Genomic DNA, 17,283 nt, shown 5'->3' with positions numbered 1-17,283 from the left:
GCAACTTGTCCCTTTGGAGGAGAGAGCTATTTATATGATTGGAGCTCTCAGATCTGACCGTTTGAACCATTCCTCGTAACACCGGAAGTTCCGGCCAGGAGGGCCGGAAGTTCCGGCTGGCACCGGAAGTACCGGCCGAGAGAGCCGGAACTTCCGCCAGGAAAAATCTTCGTCAGACAACCTGTCAGAAAAGATGGGGGCGGAACTTCCGGTGACCGGAAGTTCCGGCCAAGTTCCGGCTAAGTTCCGAAATAGCGCGAAAACCATACTGGATGTTTCTGAGCCACAATCGCGGACTTTCGGAACTTGTGCGGAAGTTGGGCGGAAGTTCCGCTGACCGGAACTTCCGGCCAGCTTCACCGGAACTTCCGGCCATGGATGAAAAACTGTAATCAGAACAATGCTGAAGGCCTTCTGCAGGAAGCACCAGGGCGGAACTTCCGCCTGCTGGGGCCGGAACTTCCGCCAGAACCAAAAATACCTTCAGAACTGCCATACCATTTTACCGATCAACAATGTTTATCGAAAACTTGTACCTGTCTACATCAACACACATAAATATATACCTAGTGTTGACATCAAACACACAAAACCCAAAAGGGCGGGAAATGTTCTTTCACTCGCCGCCGCCTTCACCCTCCTCTCCTCCCGGTCCGCCTTCTTCGCCGCGTTGGCCTCCTCCTTCTCGACATAGAAGGCTTCCATCGCGACGACGTCCTCCAGGAACTGGCGCGCCCATTCGAGGCGCATGCACTCGTCGCGCTCCGCGATGACGAGGCGCTGCTCGAGTTCGCGCTGGAGCTGCCTCGCCTCACGCGTGACGGCCGGCGGTGGCGGCGTGAGGGCTTCCTCTTGCGCGCGCGTCCAAACATCGTCGAAGTTCATCGAGCGACGAGAGCGGTTGAGGCGCCTAGCGACGGCGTCGTACGCGCGCGCGCCGCCTTGTGCGACGTCTCGAATGTCCCGAGCCCGACGCCGCTCCGAATCTTGACGTAGAAGGTGTTGTTCGACCGCGCGCGGACGCCGCGGTAGCCAGAGCTCGAGCGGCGGCGGGGAGGCAGCGAGAACGATGCAGAGTGAGGTGGAGGGGCGGTAAAGCGACGCGCTGCTGAAACTTCCTGGCGGTTGGGCGAGCGCACAACGTTTTATAGCGCGCTGGAAGCGGCGCGGCATGTTTGACGCGTAGGATGACGCAGAAGCGCGCACGGTTTTTTGGTATGTCCGTTGCGCTGCATTTCGACGGTTAATTTAGGGCGCGTTTTGGCACGACTATTGGAGATGCTCGCAAAAACTCTGTTTTTTCTTCTGTTTACCACAACCGCCCTCCCCTTCTCCTCTCCCCATGTCCTCTTCCGCCTAAAACCCTAGGCCCCCCGACGGTCCTCCTCGCCTGAGCGCCGGCCCGCCCCCTCGCAATGGCGCTCCAGCTCCGCCGCCTCCTCCCGCACGGTTACCTGCACCGCGCTATCACCCTCGCCACCAAGCCACCGCTGCCGCCGGCGACCGCCATGGTAACAATCCCCCTCTCATTCGCCTCCTCATCGATTGTCAGTAGGTCTAATTGCCGTAACAACTTCTAATTTCCTCCGTCTCCTCCCATTCGACAATCAACTTGTAATTTCGTGTTTCTTCTGCAGCATCAACTTTGTTTCTGTTAACACCTCACAACTACGATTAAGATGACACCACCCCTTTTGCTTTAATTCTGTTTTTTTTTGGCACGATCGTGTCAAATAAACATGGTCATACAAGGATCATTCTCTGAGTATCGTCTATGTGTTTTCACCTTTGCAGCTTCACTTTGGGGCTTTGAAGGCTCGCAGCATTGGTAGCTGTCGGTTCTTGTCGACTGCGTGCGGTAAAAGGCTGAGGTTTCCCATTAGAAACAGCAAGAGCTCGTTCGGCAGTCCGAATGTGAATTGGGAAGACTGGGGCGTTGGTGGAACTTTGTTTCGTGGATCTGCTGAGAGACGGCAAAGCACACTGGCTGCGTGTAGCACCATCGTCGCTGATGAGGCTTCCACATCTAAGTGCAGTGAGAGCCGTACAGATGCTAAAATGGGCATTGCCCGGAGGAAAAGATTTACCAAGAAGAAGAGCAGACCTGCTAAAACTAGCAAAACGGCAGGAAAGACAACTGAGAAAGGTGGTGTGAAGAACCAAGAAGAGAAGAAGGCCGACACATCTAAATCAAATAAAGGGGTTGGTGATTCTGAAGAGAAAAAGACACTAACTAGGCCCAAGAGATCCTCGAAAGGAAATGACTCTGCTCTAGCCAAGAGTCAAATGAAGACCTCTGCTGATGGTTCTGGCAGTGAGAGGAATCCACTTACACCTCTGTATCCCCCCAAAGCTAAATCAGTTGTTGTGGTTGAATCAGCTACAAAAGCAAGAGTTATTCAAAAATACCTTGGGGACATGTACGAAGTAGTGCCTAGCTATGGCCACGTGAGAGATCTAGCTGGAAGGGCAAGATCTGTCCGCCCTGAGGACGACTTCACAATGGTATGGGAGGTGCCTGCTGCTGCCTGGACACACCTGAAGAGCATCAGAGTAGCATTGAAAGGGTATGTTATTGCAGTATCAGTAACATTGTTCACATTTCCTGCATGACATATAGGTAGGTCTGTTTCTAGGACACTGACACATAATTAATTTCTAGGACACTGACCCATAGAGCGTAAGAGTAATTAATTTTTTTCAAAAAATAATAATTAATTACTCTTACGCTCTATGGGTCATATCAAATCTGATTCGGGGAAAGTGGCGAATTGCGAATCTGGTAACTATGAAATAGAATCAACCCAAATATTTAACTTCAGTAACAGATGCTCCATACTTACAAAGTTACACTCACGCTGGTTCTTGTACTTATTACTATTATTTTTCTCTAGATTTTCTTTCTGCCGATACTAAGTGTCAGATTGTATATTTGTTTGAGTGAATTGTTAACTAATACTAGAGCTAACTCTATATCCTACATAATGTTTCTTAAACTTGCGCTGTGCAAGTTGCCAGGCTGAGTTTCTCTGCTTTTTGGAAGTCATTGCTAATCGTTTTCTGTTACACTTGCTTATTTCTTGTCTCCAGAGCAAAAAATCTGATTCTTGCATCTAACCCTGACCGTGAAGGTGAAGCGATTTCTTGGCACATAAAAGAAATGCTTGAACAGCAGAACGCGTTGGGTTGCCATGTTACTGTTTCACGAGTTGTCTTCCATGAAATTACAGAGGATGCTATCAAGAAAGCTTTAATGTCTCCAAGATATATTGATATGGACTTAGTCAATGCTTATCTTGCTCGCCGATCCCTTGATAATTTGATTGGGTTTGGCATATCACCGCTTCTATGGAGGAAGTTGCCTGGTTGTCAGTCAGCTGGACCAGTCCAATCTGCAGCTTTGGCCCTTGTATGTGATCGAGAGACTGAAGTAGAACAGTTTCGCCCACAGGAATATTGGACTGTTGATACTGACTTCAAAACCCAGTCTTCAAAAGGCCTATACCTCATATCCCGAATAAAGCATCTCAATTCAATAAAGTTGGATCAGCTTTCTATAAGCTCCCAAGTAGAAACACAAGCTATAGAAAAGAGGATTTATTCTTGCCAATTTGAAGTAAAAGGGGTTAAGAGAAGCAACATTCACAAAAATCCTCCAATGCCATATATAACATCCAGCCTTCAGCAGGATGCAGCAAACAAACTACAGTTTGCTGCAGGGTATACCATGGAGGTCGTTTCTACTTAATACTAGCTCAGATACATATATATCGTGCTTTACTATCATATTATTACCATTTACGTGTGTAGCAATCTATTGACTCGCATGGCTCACTATGTGACTGTAGGTAGCCCAAAAGCTTTATGAAGGGATCAATCTTTCTTCAGAACAAGCAACAGGCTTAATAACGTACCTCAGAACAGATGGGTATCATGTAGGTAGCATCCTACTTGAAGCTGATCAACAAACTAGTCTTGCTGTTCATAAATGTCTCATGTAGGTAGGATAAAACACACTATTAGTCTGTCCTGTGTAGTCGGTTTGTGGGTTAAAATGGGTGCATTCAGACCAAATATGATCAAATTGCTCCCTGTACATGCACGTGAACTAACTGTAGAGAAATATTCCACATGGCATGATGGCTTTAAGGGGAGCGTGCCCCTCAGAAAAAGTAGAGAGATTACAGAGTGGGATGATCCCGTTTCTTGCTGACAAACTGGTAATACTCATCCTTAGATAGGATTACAGGAGGCACAAGCTTATTTTTACAGACTAAATGATATATTCAAATAAGTCTTTTAAGTAGAGAGCCCAGCTTGATGCTATGACCAAAGATCTGATCGGGAAAATAGAGGTCAATAGGCTGTAGTAAATGCTATTCCAAATAAACCGTCTGCTCTGTTGTTTCAGTCTTGCTGTTCTCATTACTTTGTTTGATTTATGTATTTGTAGGACCCTAGGTAGCTACAGTACTAATGGTACAGTTTACAAATGAACATGTTGGAGGAACTCATGTTCATGTTAATAAAAAAATAAATATGTACCCGAGTTCAAGAGGTGATGAATGGAACTTAGATGGTAGGATTGTGCCTCCAGTCGCCCACCCAAGTTGAGCTAGGTGTAATTTTAGCTTGACTTCAATGGCATGAAACACATCATGCGTGTATATGAGCATTAACTCAATCTTGGCGACAATTTGTGTGGTGTGTGCATGAATGACATTACTTTCTATTCCCAAGTTATCAGTGTGATGTTTTACCCGTTTTAATAGCCTGAAATTTTTGTCTCACTTGTTTATTCTGCCTTTTCCCTTGAAGATTTCTGATGGAGCGGCAGAAGATATTCGTTCATTAGTAAAAGAAAGGTATACTCAACCGGAACATGTTATCAAGCCTATTTTACTGAGTTTTTTCAGGATTGCTAGTCTATCTTGTTTCATGTGTAATAATTTGTTTTTTTAGCAACAAATATACAAGAACCGTAAGAGGGATGCGAACATTTTCTCACGGCAACACCACACACACACCCACCCCTCCTAGCCCTATAAGCCTACTCTCGCGTCATCTCTCTCCCCTGTTTAATAATTTGTAGTTATGTAGTGCCCAATAATCTGGATTTAGTGTTTGAGTGATCAATTTGACAAAGTGGAAGTATGCTTTTTTTTTAATCATTGTCCAGGATTTATGGGATGGGTATTGTGTAAGACAGTGTTTCAGATTAGTAAATATTTAGAGCTCTTCAATCAAGAGGGCTGGGGAGCTTTCTGGTATCATTTTTATGAGATTGTTTTTTTCCCTGTCTGATCATGTCATTCTGTAGAAGCTAGTTTGAGACAATCAGTTTCTTTGGAGTTGACCATTGTACCTTCCTGTTTATCAATATGCCACATGGGTCCTCCATTCTTGTTAACTAGTATTTGTTCTAGGTATGGTGAGCAGTATGCAAGAGAGGATATCAGTAAGTACTTGAAGAAGGTGAAAAATGCTCAAGAATCCCATGAAGCTATAAGGCCCACGAGCATAAGGAGGTTGCCATGTAATAAACCCACCTGTAGTTTTGTGTTTACAGTTTACTGATTACGGGCGCTCCACTATCAAATAAATCAACAAGAAACTCAATCTAATAAAATAGATAAAAAACGTTGACCAACGGGGGCATGATCCCTCCCTTGGCTACACATTGTTATGTAGATCAGACTCTCCAGCGAATTATCGCTACAGATGATAACCCGTTTTAGTCTGCCCCTCCAGCGAATTACCGCTACGGAGGGGATTCGAACCCGTGTGGGCTCAGGTCAGCACAAGAGCACAAGCCACCAAGCTTGCACTTGGTTAACCACGGGAAAGACCATTGCAGGATTTTTGGGGCCATTGGGCTAGATATTTGTTCCCTTCCTCCGACCTGTATTGCTTCCAGTGGTGATCCCAAACCGTAGCTCCTTCGGCCCATCCTTCTCTTTTCCCGTGTTGCCGGCAGCAGCAACGAAGGCCTGCAACCTGTTGGCCAAACTTCTTCTAGTATATAACTATATATAGACATTGTGTATTTGAGTAGTTTCCGTAGTTCCTTTAACTACCATAACCTTGATTCATATAAGGGTTTTCCATCTGTTTTTTTAGCTGAATTTGCTATCATGCGTTATGATAGATCCCTTGATAATGAACTACGGGTATGCTTGAAGTCTGCATGCGCTGTAGGACTGAAAGCACCTGACACATGCATTTTTCATATTCAGTATTAAGAGTTGCTAATGTTTTCTTCTGTTTTTTTGGCAAATTTTCTGTAGCATCTCTTGTTCTTACTTGAATGTACTTGTGCATAATAGTTTTTGGTTTTTTATGCATATAATTCAATCATATCTCTTGCAGCATCTTTGGTTGGAATACTTGATGAGGATTGTTTAAAACTGTACACTCTGATATGGAGAAGAACAATGGCTTGCCAAATGGATGCTTCAAGAACTGAGCTGGTTGGTTACTGTTTAACTTCATTTTTACCTGTTTTTATTTTATTATACTCCATTCTTTAGGATGTTATTATCATTATCTTTACAAAGCTATATTGTCTACAGTAATGTCTTACAGAACCTAGGTTTATCTAGATCAAAGAATGTCATTGTAGACTTGTTTTTAAGATTTGAGAATGCAAATAGTATACCGTCCCTCTATTTTTCCTCATTAAAACTGCGAATAACACATGCTTTATGTTTGAAATAAATCTGATCAACAAGTTTGCAGCGCATTGGTAGGGTGCCGCTCACATGTGCATATTACCTTTGTTGGTCCAGTTGACAGTAGGTTAAAAAAAAACTCCTCTGAGCTGGCTTTGAAAATCATAATATGTATTGTAATTAAGAGGGATTTGTCAGTTGGCATCTAATCATGCAAACCTATGTTCTGTTTTTCCCCTTTCATTTGCAGAGTTACCTCATTCCTCTACAGAAAATTAAATGAACATAGGATTTTCATTTTTTAAGGAACTGTGTTCATGCCAAAATTGTCGTGTCAGTCTTTTTGCCAAAATTGTCGTGTTGGTCTTTTCCTTTTGTTATCAGCTAAGGACTCTTTTCACAACTGTCACCAAACCATCTTATGGAAATACCAAGCAAGTATAGAAGGCCGGCCATGCTAAGCACTCTTTGATTTGGATTTTCATTTTTTTTATTCTATACATTTTATGCTTAGTTTTGCACTTTTGCTTATGAATTGCATTGTAGATCCAAGTTGATATTGGTAACCCTGAAGGAGACATGACTTTTCATTCATCTGCATCAAGGCTTGATTTCAAGGGCTACCAAGCCGTCTATGAGGTAAGTTGTAATTTTACTTTATCCAATTTTCTTCATCCTCTGTTAGCTCAGTTATGTTTGCCTAGGTAAGAAAATATGTTGATTTTCTCCTAATGTAGCCTTCCACACTTTCCTTTATGCTACTTTGGCCTGCCCATGTGTAGATTGAGTAGAAAATATGTTGTATTAATCTCACTACCGATCCAAAGAGGTGGCAATCCATCGAGTTGAATTTAAGGAGTTTTTTCTCTTCTGCCTTGCCTTGACATGGACAAGTGTCCTCTCTTCTTTCGTTATAAATATAGATGAAAGCGAAATTCACATCTGAACCCGAGCTCATATGCTCCTGCTCCAATAAAAAAAGCAAACAAAATAAAAAGAATCTGATTTTTTACACAACAAACATGAGATGTGTTTTAATTGCATGCAACATTTGCAGAGAAATAACATGCGTGATGGTCTGTGCAAAAAAAAAAGGAATCCGGTGCTTTTTAGATTATTCGGATTTGTCTTTTTTTTTGCACAGACCTTTATCTACGTATTTTCTTGGAGAATTTTGGCGTGCAGTTAGAACACATGTTGATTTTCACTATACCAAAAATTATTATTTTTTATTTGTTTCGATTTTAGTATCCAGACAGGAGCAAATGAGCTGGGGAGCAGAAACACCATGTCCAGTGAAAAGTACATTCTCACTTAGATGCAGATAAAACGAGAATACTGGGATCGAGATAAAATTCAGTATCCCTCATTATGTCTCAAAATTGTACAAATCATACTTTTGGCAATACATATGTAAAATATGAAATATGGTACCTCTGTTACCTTTTCTTCATTGTGTAACTCTTTCATGTGGAATCAGGGTTTGATTTCCATAAGTTGGCTATAAATCTCTCGGATGGACTTTTCCAGTTTTCCGAAAAAATAATTCTCTGGTGTCTCGAAAAAGGACACCTAATGCTCGCATTGCATGCAGCAAGTATAATACATGTATTGCGCATAAAATGCTAACCAGGGTGTGCTTAATGGTCATAAGTATGAATTCTGAACTGGTATTGCTTTTGAAAACCAATTTTGGCCTGTTATTAGCATATTTTCTGCAGGTCCTTGCTGGTTAGTTTGTCATTTTGTACAAATTCAACATGATAGTTAAAATATGCACTATATTACAACTCTTAGTCTTGACTCATTTATGGTGTGAATTTGTAAAATACACACTCTATTATGCATTGCTAAGTATGATCAGTTGATCCTTAACTCGCTAGTCTATTATGATGTTTCTTGCTGAACTTATCTGAAGTTTTATCTTTGACTGATGCAATTTTGTTCTGCACACATTCCCTATTTTTATTATGCTTGGGAATAAAATATGCCCTGTTTTCTCCCTAAATTTACTGAATAGCTTCTCTATATCAAGCTTGTTTTGTCTCGTGTTGCGCTTGACCATGTAAATTTTCATTCATTCCCTGCTGGAGCTCGTCATCTCTTTTTCTCCAAAGGATGCCTCTTCACTTACCGTTGCTTAAATGCACGAATTTCTTCTGATTCATCAGTATCTAACTTTTAGTGTTATGCATAAGCTTCTAGTTTTTCCTTAAAGGAGCCAACGGTTAAGCTTTTGCATGGATAGAAGATGGTTGTATTTTACAGAAGTACTGTGCCAGCGTTCAGTTTTATCAGCTTATTAAACCCACTAATGCTGTGTTCCTTGCAGGATACTGATAATCCTGAAGGAGAAGCTGCGCATCAGGACAATTTTGAGGCCTTGTCCAAATTAGAGGTTGGCAGCAGCTGATTTGTCTCTGACCATACTTTTTCTGTACCTTTTTTTTTCATGTGACCACATATTGCTGGCCATCATTCAACCATGTCATAGCACATCTCCTTTTTCTCAGATCAAGGATTTGGTTTCTCCAGTTAATGTGCATATTGGGCAGCACTATACTAAACCCCCGCCCCATTATTCTGAGGGTGCATTGGTCAGTAATAACCTCTGGTTTGGATTTCTCACTCGTTGTTCCTCTTATCATTGTCCATTCCTTTTCTCTTTGACTGAATTTTACATTGGGCCTTATAATCTCCAGATTAAAAAGCTGGAGGAACTTGGAATTGGAAGGCCGTCTACATACTCTTCTATAATGAGGGTGTTGCAGGTAGTCTAATGTGCTATTTGTCGATATGCCCAAAATGCATCCTATTGCCTTGAAATGGCTGTGTAGCTACTTATAATGTGTGATGATTTTTGAGTTAAGTCCCATGAGCGCATACTTACTGAATTACATGATTTGGTTGGTTGGCTCATGTAGCCCCCCTGGAGCGCTGCACATGGCCACCATAAAGCTCGCATGTATTTTGAGAACCCGGACTGAGTTCTGGTAAACAGACTAATAATAGGCTGCCTCCATGGTTAGTGGTTACTTACTAGTATGCACGATAGGGTAGTTTACAGGTTTATCCGAGCTGAATGCAGTAACAAGTTTTGAGAAAAGTAGCACATGGCCGAGCCCAACAGTTACCAAGGTTTAGGGATTCACCATGCGCCAATTTCTAGTTTCATTCATACCATTGGCGGTACTTTTTCATTCATTAGCAACTACTTGGGAAAATGGATAAATGTTTATTTTGCCATACTTGTGACATCCAGGACCGGAAATACGTTACAATTGAAAGTCAAGTTTTGCACCCTGAATTCCGTGGTCGAATGGTATGTTCTTATTCACGACCTGATCTTCACCCATCTACAAATATCATCCTTTTTTTGGTGTCATCTGAAATTCCATTATGTTGGTTTAAACAGAAATATGCATTGCTTTTGTATTATACTCCCTCTGTTTTTTTAGTTTTTTTTAAATGCATGTATCTAGACGTTTTAGTGTGTAGGTTCACTCATTTCGGTCCATATGTAGTCCACATCAAAATATCTAAAACATCTTATAATAGTGAACAGTGGGAGTATTATCTTGAATGACGGTGCATTCGTACACATTGTAACAATGCTTTGTAATTGTACCTTTATTAATCTTTCTAATGACTCTAATAAAGGTGTATTAACTCGCTAAAACCCGTATATGTTACTCTGCATACAATTTTCTCTCTTTTACAAGGTTAAGTGTTTCATGGTTTTGCAAATGCCCAATTACACCTCACTAGTTATTTAATTTTTTCTGCAGTTTATTATTTGTCCATATGGTTTTAGCCTGTGTTTGGGGCATTCTTTCAGTTCACCTAGCTGAGGTAGCTTATTATAAACTTATTTCAGTATTTTTTGTGTCTTGTTTTGACATATGTTCAATGCCATCTGTTTCTCAGGTTTCAGCATTTCTTTCGCATCTTTTCTCTGAGATCGCCGATTACAGATTTACTGCTAACATGGAGGCTGAGGTACTAAACATTGTTCAGCCGATAGCTAATGTGCACATTTTCTTCTATATACTTATTCTTTACTATGGTTTAAGAAACTAGCTTAGCTGGTGATATACCATGAATTTGGCCCAACCTTTCAATTTGTGCAGAAATTTCACAACTGAAAGTCTGGAGCTGAAAATAACCCAGCTCTGAGATACTAGCTATTGATGACCTATTTCAACAGGGGTTTTATGTGGGTGCCACAGATCCTACTTTTCTAGTGAAATATGACTGAAAACGAGCGCAAATAAAATCCTCGTGCTTCCTTCAATCATTTCAGCAACTCTAAATAAAACTGAAATTAGCTATTTCTGAACTTTCCAAACTAAAGGAAACCAGAAGAAAGGTTTTCATTTCTCGGAAATGTACTCCTTTATCTCCCATGTATTCCTTTATATCACAGAAATAACCTTTCTTTTCACATATGGAGGTACCCCTCTTATAGCCAAAAGGGCTGCTGCTACAGTGCATTGGTGCAATGCAACTAGAAATAGTGGCTGTCCCATGAATTTGGACAGTCAACATAAGTGTCTCCTATTTGGGCCTGCCATTAAGGTTGCGCAAGCCAACTGCGGCCCAGCTCCAGGCCTCCAGCCAGTGGTGGATAGTGGAGAGAGGGTAATCCTCGTTCAGACTAAACTGAGCACCACCCCAGTACGCACCATGATGTCCCTTGACATACCGTCCAAAGTTCTAGGGACACTGTTGAAGATTCGCCGGGCCTTTTTGTGGAAGGGTCGGGGCGACGTCAATGGAGACCATTGCTGTCGCGTGGGATAAGGTAGCCTCTCCAAAGTGCAATGGCGGGTTAGAGTTGCCTAATCTTCATCTCAATATGGTCCTTCGATGTAGATGCGCGTGGATTCAGTGGGTTTATCCGACCAAGGCGTGGTGGGAGTTCAACATCCAGATTACGCAGCAATCGCGCTCTTTTCGAGTTGGTTACCTGCGTACATGGTTCTGGGAAACGGGGAGAGAGCCTGGTGCTGGAGGGACCGTTGGCTCAGTGGTGCACGGTTGACTGACATAGCGCCCAACCTCGTGGCTTTGGTCTCAACACGTAGGGCCAATGCTCGTTCGGTGAAGGAGGGCTTAGGTGGAGCGTGGCTGAGGGACTACAGTCCGGATTTGAGCGAAGCGGCCGTGCTAGAATTCTTCCATCGGCATCTCCTTGCCGACGCCAGTTGATCCCAGAGTAGGAAGATGGCTTAGTGTGGAGATGGTCTAGTGATGGGGTGTGGTTGGCAAACTCAGTTTCTGCTGCTTGCTTTGCTGGCACAACGAGGGCGCCAGCCCTGACACAGGTTTGGCGATCCAGGGCTCACTATGGCTGCAAATTCTTCGTGTGGCTTGTCATGAGGAATATGTGCTGGACTGCTGACAGATTGCAGCGACGTGGCCTGCCACACTCGACTACCTTCCCTCTCTGTGACCAAGAACAGGAAACAATTCAACATCTGCTCATTGGATGCGTCGTGGCCCGGCAGGGATTCATCATCAGCTTTGTTGGACATTGAGCAAAACATGTATCTTAATCATATGCTTCTCTTCTTTTAGGCTCAAATAATGAGTTTGAATACTATGAAATGCAAAATCAGAAACACAAGTGTGGACCTTACAGAACATGTATAATATGCAGGTTCACACATAATAGCAGTTAACAAGAAGTATTGAAAACTATGTCATTCCTGTGGTGCCATATGCACCAAAACATAAAGATGATGACGGTCCACAGATCCCGCTATGTCGAGGAGGGGCACAGCCTGGAAGCCCACCATTGCAGCAGCTCCGTATCACCCATGGGCAGCCAATCCGGCTTGTCCCACCGCTGTAGCACCCATGACCAGACCTGCTTCAGCTTGAGGTGACACTGTACGCCTCGTTTCAAAAAAATTATGTCAACTTGACACAACAAGTTTTCCCATCAGGGTTACATAGTTATAATTCCTAAATTATTCTGCGGCCATAATGCTGGCTGAAAATTACTCAATTTTGCATATTTTGAACATATATGGATAATATAGTTATTAATATTCTTTAAAGAAAGAAAAATTATGAACACAGTTACAACCTTTCTTTCAAAGTATGTGGATCTCACTTTCTACTAATATTAACCTCCAGATTTCCTGGAATTTCATATTCACCTGAACCACCAGCTACTGAGGACATGACTTCTAGTGATACAACCAGTTGTGCGATAAATTAAAGTCCCCATACTCAATTTTGGTCATGTGCGCATGTGCAATCCTGAGTTGCACTCAGCATTTGAAACAGGCTATTATAAAATGAATTGTGTAGAAGGAGAAAAGGGTTTTCATCATAATTCATGCTGGAAATACAAGACGGATAAACTCTGGAAATATTTTTTTTTGTATCTTCAGCCATTGATCCTTCACTTATATTTTAAAAAATGGAATACTTAATCCAACGCGAAATTATGCTTCACGACTCTACTCATAATCCAGTTTGTATTTTGGATGCAATTTCCATTAGTATTTGGAGACAAATCGCGAGAATGTATATTCTTTGGACATATCCAAATATGTCAATAAGCCTGTTTGGGTAGGGTGGTATTTAGGGATTTGGTAAAACTTTTTTTTGTTATTCTTTGGATAGGGTGGTCTTTAGGGATATGTAATGCAAAAGTCAACTAAAGATAGTACCATATCTGAATTATCCAGATGTGAAGATATGCATGTAACAAACCCAAATATGAAGAAGCCCATTCCAGCAGGTTAGGTCCTATTCCATGTGCACATTCTCCTATTGAGCTTGGTTGAATAAGCCCATGGTCATGAACAGTGTATGCATCACTATTTTTCCTTGCTTAAAATCTTTGATCGATAATCATAAAGAAGTCAATATGATATATGATTCCTAACTGGAGTGGTCTTTTCCTTAAATATGAGTGAGGATGATGTGCTGAATAGAAGACGTGGGAATAGTAGTTTTCTTTGGTTTAATAATCCTATTAATGTTCCTTTTCCGCTACATTAATAGCTAGACAATGTTTCTGCTGGGTCAACTGAATGGAAGGGCCTCCTGAAGGATTACTGGGAACGATTCAACAAATATTGCAGAGATGCTAGTCAATGGGATGTCAGAAAGGTAATGTTTATTTGGTACCTGGGAAAATATCTGTTGCACCCAGATGGCTATTCTCATAGAACTAGTACTCGCATGAGGTTATCTCTCTAAGTTTTCTATCGCAAGATGCTTCACTGTTGAAACTTGAATCTACATTTGAGTTACTCACTTTGTTGCAGGTAGAGAGAATGCTCGAAGAGAAATTCTGTTCTATCCTCTTTCAAGACCTTGGCAGTGATAGTAGGATTTGTCCTAGGTAATTTTGGTTAAGCTGTTTAGGAAGTCTAATTTGGCATCCCCAAACATATATGTTTGCACAATTTGTTCAGATTAATATGGCATGGGAAACCTTCGATGTTGCCCTATCATGCGATGCATTAACCATGTTTCTTCTTTAATACTCCTCTGTTTCATATTATAAGACATCTTGGCAAATCAATTTAGTTTGCCAACACGTCTTATAATATGTTTTATAATATGGAACAGAGGGAGTACTTAACATGCTTGCTGGATATCTGCAGTTGTTCTGAAGGAACCCTGAGATTCAGAGTTAGTACGTACGGTGAAGGCTATTTTATTGGCTGTGATCGGCATCCGAAATGCAAGTACGATCTCGTTATCCTCTCTAATGAACATTTAATGCCTTGAAGTTGAGCTTAAACTCTGTTGTAAATCCTTGTTTTCTCCTGTATTATCATACTTTTATTGTAAGGACAATATCAGTCAAACCTAATGACTAAACTAATTATGATAGGTACATTGCTCGCACATTATCATATGATGAAGATGATGAAAATGAAGCATCCGAGGAAACTCCAAGGTCTTTTGAGCCACGGTTACTTGGTCTCATGCCTGATACAAGTGAAAAGGTTTTTCTCAGTCTAATGTATCTAGCTTTATTTATATCTCAGGCACTAGTGTGTATAATATTTTGCTCGTTCTACAGGTCTTCTTGAAACAAGGTCCTTATGGTTACTACATCCAGGTTGGAGAGGATAGGAAAGGAGCTTCTCAGAAAAGAGCTCCTCTTTCTAAGGTAACTAATACTCCCTCCGTTCCATTCTATAGTGCCTATAGTTTTTTGGCACGGAAATTAGCACAAGAGTGGTCTTTACACAAGACTCCCTAGATTAACGATTTGAGATCAAAGTAAAATGAGGGAAATCGGTAACTTCCTAAATTAACATAACAAATTCCACAAATCTCTCTGGTTGACTCTCCATATATGTGCAGCCAGGTTATATTAAGGAAATAAAAATATTGCTTCCTAAATCTAAGGAATCGTTGGGGTTATGCATTAGGAATCTCAATTAATTATTTTCTTTTTGTATGGATTTTTTTTCACGCATGTCGTGTGGGAGCTGACCGATAAAGGGGGTAATTGAAAAAGAGCCAAGCTACAACCTTATATTCCGAAACAAATGCCAAAAATCTATAGGCATTATAGAAAGGAACGGAGGGAGTACCTTATTTTGAAAATGGTCCGTCCAGAGACTTAACACCGATATCTTCTAATATACTTTTTTAGGTCAAAGATGTTGACTCTGTCACTATCGAAGATGCAATTGAGCTATTGCAGTATCCAAAAATTCTGGTACACTTTTCTATAAATGTTAGCTTGTTGTCTGCACTCGAGTGGAATCATGATGTTGTCGTTGCCAACAGGGAAAACATCCTGGTGATGGACAGCCAGTACTTATGACACATTCTACCGCTGGATTTAGCATCCGACACAGGGGAACCCTCGCTCCAGTGCCAAAGGTGCGATGTTTGTTAATATCGGAAACCAGACGATAATGGGATTCCTGTCTTGTTGGCATTGTTGTTAACTTGTTATGAAGAAACTTTAATATAAATTATATGCAATAAAAGTTATATAGTTTTTAATGTGGAATTCTCATTGTAAGTCTAACAATGCCTTGAATATGGCTGATGACAGGCTGCAGACCTAAAGAAGATTACTCTTGAGAATGCACTGAAGCTTCTGAAGGGTAAAAATGCCAGAAAAAATGGTCGACCATCCGGAAAAACTAACAAAAATACGGAAGTCATTGAATGGCATTAAGTGAGCAGTTGTTTCAGAACCCAATGTGGAAACTTACACACGCTCAGAAATAAGAACAAAGGCCAACATAAGCCTGTGCAAGTGGTTCTGTGTGCCGTCCATACATTGGGTTATGCTTTCTGAGGAGTGTGGCCTCAATCCGTGACATGGCAGCTGGTCAGAGAAGCACAACAGCCGGTGCTCAGTTTCTCGTGTCTTCTGAGTTGTATTTACTGCTGGATTTCTCCATCCTAAGAGCATATATGCCACAGATAAAAGGAGGCTGATATCTGTGTGTGCTTCATTCTTTTATGGGTCAACGTCAGCAGCTGTATAGAACGTATAGAAAACATAGATGAAGGACAACGTACCAGTTCATACACCCATAGGATTTTTGCCACTTCCGTTTTGTAGCATTTTTAAGTTGCTAATGCTATTCATAAATTCTGTAGTTTGAATGTGGTCATCCTTTTGTTCTTCCTTTGTAATTGTATCACCTAAATGCAAAACAAAAAGGTTTTGATGGAAGAAGTGAGCCTATCTCACTTGGTTAGGGAAGTGGATGTACAACCCAGCCACCCAGGTTCAAGTCCCCAGGGATGCAAATTTGGGTTCTTACTATTTAAAAAACAAAATCACTGTAGGGGTTTCCCCTACTGTATTCCTTTCAAAAAAAAAAAAAGTTTTGATGGTTTAGTATAGAGGCCACTGTTTTAATATGGGGGTGACACTAGTTCTCAGTCTAGGAGTTCTTAGTAGAATGACATCATCAAATTTCAGTTGCAACCCATCTTGCAGTTCACCATTAGCACGGATCACGAAGCAAATCTAACGGTTTGGAGATATTTTTCGTAGTTGCAATCTCACTTGTAACTTAAAAATTTCAGTTGCAACCCAACTTGCAACTGAAAATGTCTTAGTTGCAATCTAACTTACAACTCAAGATCATGAATTACGATACAAATCTAACCAAATCTAACGTTGCAGAGCACTAGCTAGAACTAGCAAATCCCTTTTTTATATCTGTCTTACATTTACTCTCATGTTCTTGGGCAAAGGACTATTGAGTGCTCGTATCATTTCATGCCAACTAGTGACATTATAGCTCATACCATGTTGGTCGCTGGTCGCATTGTTGTATCCCTAGCCTGGCTGTTGAACTGGACAAGGCTCAGCTAAAGACACTACCCTTATTTATAGTTGGGCGAAAGAGAGAGATACTTCAGTGATAAGAAATGCAAAACGAAAAGGTTTTGATGGTTTGGTCTAGAGGCCGCTGTTTTGTTTATATCTGGCTTCCATTTACTCGATCTAGCATGTTCTGGGAAAAGGACTATTGAGTGCTTACATCATTTCATGCCAACTAGTGAAATTATAGCTCATACCATGTCGATCGCTGGTCGCATTGTTGTATCCTAACGTGGTTGTTGAATTGGACAAGGTTAGACATTGCCCTTA

General features: G+C 41.3%; 1 protein-coding gene across 1 annotated transcript; it reads left to right on the top strand.

Annotated features, from left to right (window-relative positions):
* Window positions 1–2,190: 2,190 nt before the first annotated feature.
* Window positions 2,191–15,848, top strand: LOC124685928 (DNA topoisomerase 1-like). The gene is made up of 20 exons (XM_047219952.1): window positions 2,191–2,567; window positions 3,091–3,733; window positions 3,849–3,935; window positions 4,819–4,865; window positions 5,427–5,536; window positions 6,370–6,470; window positions 7,218–7,310; window positions 9,004–9,069; window positions 9,185–9,268; window positions 9,374–9,442; window positions 9,934–9,993; window positions 10,599–10,670; window positions 13,695–13,802; window positions 13,961–14,037; window positions 14,303–14,386; window positions 14,536–14,650; window positions 14,728–14,817; window positions 15,310–15,375; window positions 15,447–15,542; window positions 15,721–15,848. Exons 1-20 carry the CDS (start codon window positions 2,287–2,289, stop codon window positions 15,844–15,846), a joined length of 2,475 nt encoding a protein of 824 aa, XP_047075908.1. The 5' UTR covers window positions 2,191–2,286; the 3' UTR covers window positions 15,847–15,848.
* Window positions 15,849–17,283: the final 1,435 nt, after the last annotated feature.

The sequence above is a fragment of the Lolium rigidum genome, chromosome 2 (genome assembly GCF_022539505.1).
Source record: "Lolium rigidum isolate FL_2022 chromosome 2, APGP_CSIRO_Lrig_0.1, whole genome shotgun sequence".
Classification (NCBI taxonomy): Eukaryota; Viridiplantae; Streptophyta; class Magnoliopsida; order Poales; family Poaceae; genus Lolium; species Lolium rigidum.
This window is presented reverse-complemented; position numbering and strand designations above follow the sequence as displayed.

What these genes read in the sequence shown, in the direction of transcription:
- LOC124685928 (XM_047219952.1), top strand. Translation starts at nt 2,287, where the DNA reads ATGAAGACCTCTGCTGATGGTTCTGGCAGTGAGAGGAATCCACTTACA. An exon ending in CTGCAGGGTATACCATGGAG is followed by an intron (nt 3,734 to 3,848) that starts GTCGTTTCTACT and finishes ATGTGACTGTAG; the next exon opens with GTAGCCCAAAAGCTTTATGA. An exon ending in TGCCTGATACAAGTGAAAAG is followed by an intron (nt 14,651 to 14,727) that starts GTTTTTCTCAGT and finishes CTCGTTCTACAG; the next exon opens with GTCTTCTTGAAACAAGGTCC.